Below are 5,634 nucleotides of genomic sequence, written 5' to 3'. Positions count from 1 at the left end.
ACGGTCCACTTCATCTTTGTTTTGTCATTATAAACGCGCAAATCGAAAATCTCAGTATTCAATTTTTGACATTTTCTTTGCACTCTTCGTCGTGCTTCTTCATCTTTTCTTCCAAATCATTTATTTTTTCATCTCGTTTCTTCACATCTTCTTTCAAGGCGTCGTTGTCATCACTTAGTGTATGACACCACGTGCCTTACAAACTTCATGTGCATTTCTTCCGTTGCATTTAAACCGGCTTTGGCCATTTCTTTCATTTCGCCGAAATCTTTTCATTTTCTATTCTGCCTTCCCACGCCTGAACAGTATTATCAAACTGTTCTGATCTAAGGAAAACTGCCTCACTGCGGCATGTAACGGATGGATCACGTCCATCGTTTTATTCTGTTCGTCGCTCTGACCGGGAGCCACTGTACTACGCTGAAAGAACGGCTGTGCAGATAGTGGTTCAACCCCACCAGTTGGCACATCTTCATCAATGATACTCACATTCATATCTTTTCGATATTGGTAGCAGCTGTGTTATCAACTTCCTGCTCCTTATTATGCTGTACAAAAGCAAAGGGAAACAACCTTTTCCACCGTTTCACCAGCATTTTCATACGCATCAGCAGCTGCTGTTTGAACAGCTTGCACTTGCGCATTAAACTTCTGCATAGCAGCTTTATAAGCTTCAACAGTAAACAGTTTCGTAATATTAGTCGGCAGCTCTCTGTGTTCTAACCACACTCGCCAACCTGTCGGTGGCTTTCCCATTTGGCTTCATCGTTATCATAGGTAACGAAATCTTTGCCACATATTCCTGATTTTGGGTGCAACATTCAGTTCGTTAAGGAATGCTTCGATTTTAACGCCAATCGGCACGATAAACTTATCCGGTATCAGCTCTGCTGCACCTTGCTTTACTGCTTGTCTTGTAAACTTCGGCTGCACTACAGGCTGTGACGCCGTGCTTTTCGAATTATCCATTCTTCAGCTTTTTCACTTTTTCACTTCAGTTCTTTGTTCAGCGCTCGTTGCACTGACTTCTTTTGTTTGAACCCGAGAACCGTCTTTTGTTTAACCCGGATACGTTAGCTACGCCTTTTGTTCTCCGTGTTCGTAACACTCACTTTTTACAGCTCAAGCACTGCTCTGGCTGTCCACGCTTTAGCTACGCTCAAGATTGTGTGCACACTTTGTATGCTTCGGCACTGCTCGCAGCATACGTACTTCAGCTTAAGAATTCTGCTTTCGACTCTGTCTACTCGCAGTTTGTTGCGCAACTTTCCGCTCCAGATATCCAGGAACACGTCTGTTCGCTGGCTAAGAATAATTCGGGAACATCAATCTCTGGCCAGGAGAATTGAGTCCCTACTTTGTTAGGTTTTACCCAGATTTGTGCTCAGGATCGATATACAGGTTAACCCTGCATCGATCAGCTGGCAGGACAAACTGCACAGCGTCCAGACAGAGCAGAGCTCCCGGACAATTAGGTTTTCGTCGTGGGTCGCAGGCACAGGCAGAATTGGCTCACCACCAACCCACCTGTCGCCAGTACCCGGACTACTTTAGTAAGGCGTCCAGTCGGCAGCGATCTGCCCGGACATCCGTCCAGTCAGTACCGAAGTACCCGGACTGAGCACCTGGGGATATATAATTCACACAATTTCACATATTACTTAGCTTGGCCTTAGGAAAGGTTCGAACTGACGGTGGGCGCCATGACGGAGGGACGAGTACGATAGGGATAATACCGTAATATCATGCCAGCGGTGATTTTGAGTCGACCGTAATCAGCTGTAAACGCAAGACCGAAGACGTGGTCCACGTCACGTAGACACCGGCCGGAAGATCTGTTGGACATGCCGCCGGCCAAAGTGCATTTGGTTGCCGTTATCTCTCTTCAGGAGTTTCATATTCCAGATTGAACGGATGAGTTCATGCAGTGGAATACCAAACGCGAACGCGAACTGAAACAAGCCAAGAAAGCCGCAGACGAACTGGTCGACGTTGACATTTCCTGTCTGATCTCACAAAGCGAACAGACACAGCGTAATGCAAATGCTTTGCATAGTGTTAATGCTTTGGAATCGAAAGTCGAAGATACAAAGAAAGCCAAGCGAGAAGTACTAAAGATCACTTTGGAGGGAATGAGCGGGATCGCTTTGCCCAGTGGCCTGGAAATGCCGAGGAATACTTGACGGAGCTGGAGACTGTGGTTCGTAAGTCACCCGCTCGCCACTCGTCGCTGCTGGAGCCACCACATCCGGTGCACATTTTTATCAAATTCTTCGCAGAAGAATTCCGTCGCGCTTGTGCAAGAAGGAAAACGTCATCTCCCTCGAAAAATTGTGCCAAAAGCGTTTTCGCGCACGTTTTAGGAAAAAAATGCGAATACCGCTCAGCTTTTGTGCGAACCGAACGGTTCGGAGATTACGCGATATCGACTTTCACATAGGGTCGGAACTGGTTTGACACCTTGACCACTACTGGCTGCTGTTGCTGCACAGAAGCCGGTTTTTAAGCCAAAGCCGTATGTTTTGTCTGATGCTATAATTTTGCCGTTCTGTAACGGCACAAGATCAGTCGACTGCCCATACGCTAGACTTTTGGCGTCTTGCGCAATGACCTTTTTCTATGCACAGCATAATGAATGCTAGAAACAGCAATAAGTCTCTAATACACACATATACAAATGAGTCATAAGGCATTTGCCCACATATACTTTAGGGTTCGTTAACACGCTAAAACCTTCAGCCGATTAATGTTTTCAGCAACTTCACTCGCAAAAGAGATCGTTTGCGCTCGGAGTGTCTCTTATTACTTCTAGTTCTGCCTCTCGCCATATCCAAACTGCTGTATCCAAAGTTGACCATAAAATGAGTTATCCAATAACTCTTGAACACGATCTAGTAGAACACCCCTGGGGCTGGGATTGTTTTACGTGTAACGAAAAGACCACTAAGCGCGCTGCCCGCATCCTGGCACTCCTCTGCTGCGCTGCGGCGGTAGGTGGGTCTGTCCTGGTATTCGCCCCATTAGAAATCGATGCATTTGGATTTGGAGTCTTCCTACTCGTGGCCGCCGGGTTCTTCCTAGTTTTCTCTGCGCTGTTATTCAAGCGGGCTTCGAGGCTGAAGGCACATCCCGCGTCACAGCCTGGCGATCGTACGAACCTGTGGAACCCGCGTCTCCCCTTTCATGCGGGACCGTCCTACCAAGGTATTGCTTACAACACTGATATAGACTTGTTGATTTAGTTATGTATATTTTGTTAGAACCGAGCATAGAGCTAACGTGCGATTCGTATGCGCCATGAAAACATATTTAAATATATATACATACAGTAAATATTCAAGTTCTTGTAAGTTATAAATGCGAATATTTTGGTGTGCAAATTCGTACCGCACGCCTCAGTGACGCCTAACGACTAGTACCACGCAGCGTTATACTATTCTGGTTTACTAATAAACGGCTATTTTTTATTACATAGCGCTGGAAGAACTGGTCGACCCACTTTCCAACACGGCTGCGGAAACGCCAACCGACAATGATGGGTTGAAACCAAGCGAACAGTGGATGCGCGATGCATTTAATGCATTTGATGCTAACTCGGATGGATTAATTTCGCCAGCGGAGCTCCGTGCTGTCATGGTGTGCGCTGGTGATCCGATAAGCATGGAAAACGCAGAGGAGATGGTGTGGGGTGCGGACATGGATCACGATGGTCACGTGAATTTTGAAGAATTCGTACGCATGATGCGTCTGAAGATGCGCGACACTGATAACTTCGCTCAAGCGCCGGATGCCTTCCGTGTATTTGACCCAAATGGCGATGGAATGATCGATGCAATCGAACTACGCCATGTGCTGGCAAATCTGGGATTTCACTTCAGTATTGCACAAGTGGATCAGATGATTCAAGAGGGAGACCCCGACGGGAATGGAAAGATAAATTACCGCCAATTTGCTCACATGATTGGCAATCTGTAGAGCCGGATTCTCTTGATGCGCTTTTCTAATAAGAAGCCTCCCACCCAGGGCGGTCAGCCATTACCTAATAGAAAAGCTAGCACAGCGTTATGTGCAGTCGCTGCAAAGAGAATTTTGTTTCCACCTTTTTCGTCCTCCTAGTGTTTTTTTGCATGCGTTTTTGATAATTTAGTCGAGTGTTTCAATTATTTTGACTTTTGCTCTGGAAGTCCATACTGCAATGGTTCACATGAGGAACTTCGTAGCGAGCTGAGCAAGACCATGCAATGTAAACGGTTATAAAAAACGGTTATAAACGCTTAGATATTTGCTCGCTACTTGTATACCGGAATTTACGCCATTATTCACAATGAACAGAGTTGTTGTTATTCGTGTCCATTCATTTTGGCCACCATTCATTTTGGCCACCATTCATTTCGACCACCACTGATTTGGTTACCGCGTTCGATTTTTCTTTTTTAGTTTTTCTTAGGTTTTCTTAGCTTTCTTAGGTTTCTTAGGTTTCTTAGGTTTTCTTAGGTTTCTTTGGCTATTCTTAGGTTTCTTACCCTCGGGTTTTTGGTGTGTTTACTGTTATTACCAGGGCGCTATCCACTGGAAACCGAGATGCGGCTGAAAAAGGCGCCGATGGGGGAATCGAACCCCGGCTACGTCGTTAGATCCGCGTAGGCAGTACCACTGCACCACGGCGCAATACGTTGAAATCATTTGAAAGACTTTATCGCTTTACGTGAGCCGCTTCTCTCCTCACACCCCCTTTGCAGCTTTCGCTACGTCCTCGTAGCGAGCCTAAGCAATCCTTCCAGCGGCGGCTCCGGCTCACCGCATCCTCGACCGGTTGAGGTTGGTTCGTTCCTCCTTTTTTGAGGTTGGCACACGAAGTCGCACTTAGGACTCGAGAGGCTGGGTTCGAACACTGATCTGCTACCATATTACCAGGGCGCTATCCACTGGAAACCGAGATACGGCTGAAAAAGGCGCCGATGGGGGAATCGAACCTCGGCTACGTCGTTAGATCCGCGTAGGCAGTACCACTGCACCACGGCGCAATACGTTGAAATCATTTGAAAGACTTTATCGCTTTACGTGAGCCGCTTCTCTCCTCACACTGTTTTAGGTTTATGTTATTAGGTTTACTTGTTTCCTTATGTTTTCCTATGTTTATGTTTATTATGTTTTATTTATTGAGGAAACGTTGCTGGATTACAGGCTTACAAAGTAGTGAATGCATGTACAGATACAATACCTCTGTACTCTTATTAGCTGAAAATCGAACGCGGTACCTAAAATGATTGATTTTTATTAGCACAAGCCAGTTACAACACATGGGTTTGCAAAACAAAAACAGAGTTACAATAACAAAATTTCTTCTAATTTACCCGCTCCTTCCATCGTCCCCAGTACGGAAGCTGCGTTGCCTCGTTGTATTTCGATCGACAGACGCTGGCGTAAGAATTCGTGTGAGCGAGGTTCCCCGGTGTGTTGCTGTAGTCGCTTGCCAATTTCCTTTATTAATGCAGATGCCAATTTTCCCCAGGGCCCGAGCGTTTCAAAGGCTAGTGCAGTAAAAATGTATCTGCCTTCAGAGGTACGCATTGAATCTGGTTTTCTTGTCTTCGGCCTGGGCAGCGGCGGATCCGGCAGCTGAGGAAGTGGACT

At 46.2% G+C, this 5,634-nt stretch overlaps 1 protein-coding gene across 1 annotated transcript; it reads left to right on the top strand.

Annotated features, from left to right (window-relative positions):
- Positions 1–2,861: 2,861 nt before the first annotated feature.
- LOC129601827 (uncharacterized) lies at positions 2,862–3,975 on the top strand. Its single transcript, XM_055500735.1, has 2 exons — positions 2,862–3,204; positions 3,476–3,975. Exons 1-2 carry the CDS (start codon positions 2,862–2,864, stop codon positions 3,973–3,975), a joined length of 843 nt encoding a protein of 280 aa, XP_055356710.1.
- The last annotated feature ends 1,659 nt before the right edge of the window (positions 3,976–5,634 follow it).

This window comes from Paramacrobiotus metropolitanus, unplaced genomic scaffold (genome assembly GCF_019649055.1).
Source record: "Paramacrobiotus metropolitanus isolate TYO unplaced genomic scaffold, Prichtersi_v1.0 Parri_scaffold0000282, whole genome shotgun sequence".
NCBI classification, from domain to species: Eukaryota; Metazoa; Tardigrada; class Eutardigrada; order Parachela; family Macrobiotidae; genus Paramacrobiotus; species Paramacrobiotus metropolitanus.
This window is presented reverse-complemented; position numbering and strand designations above follow the sequence as displayed.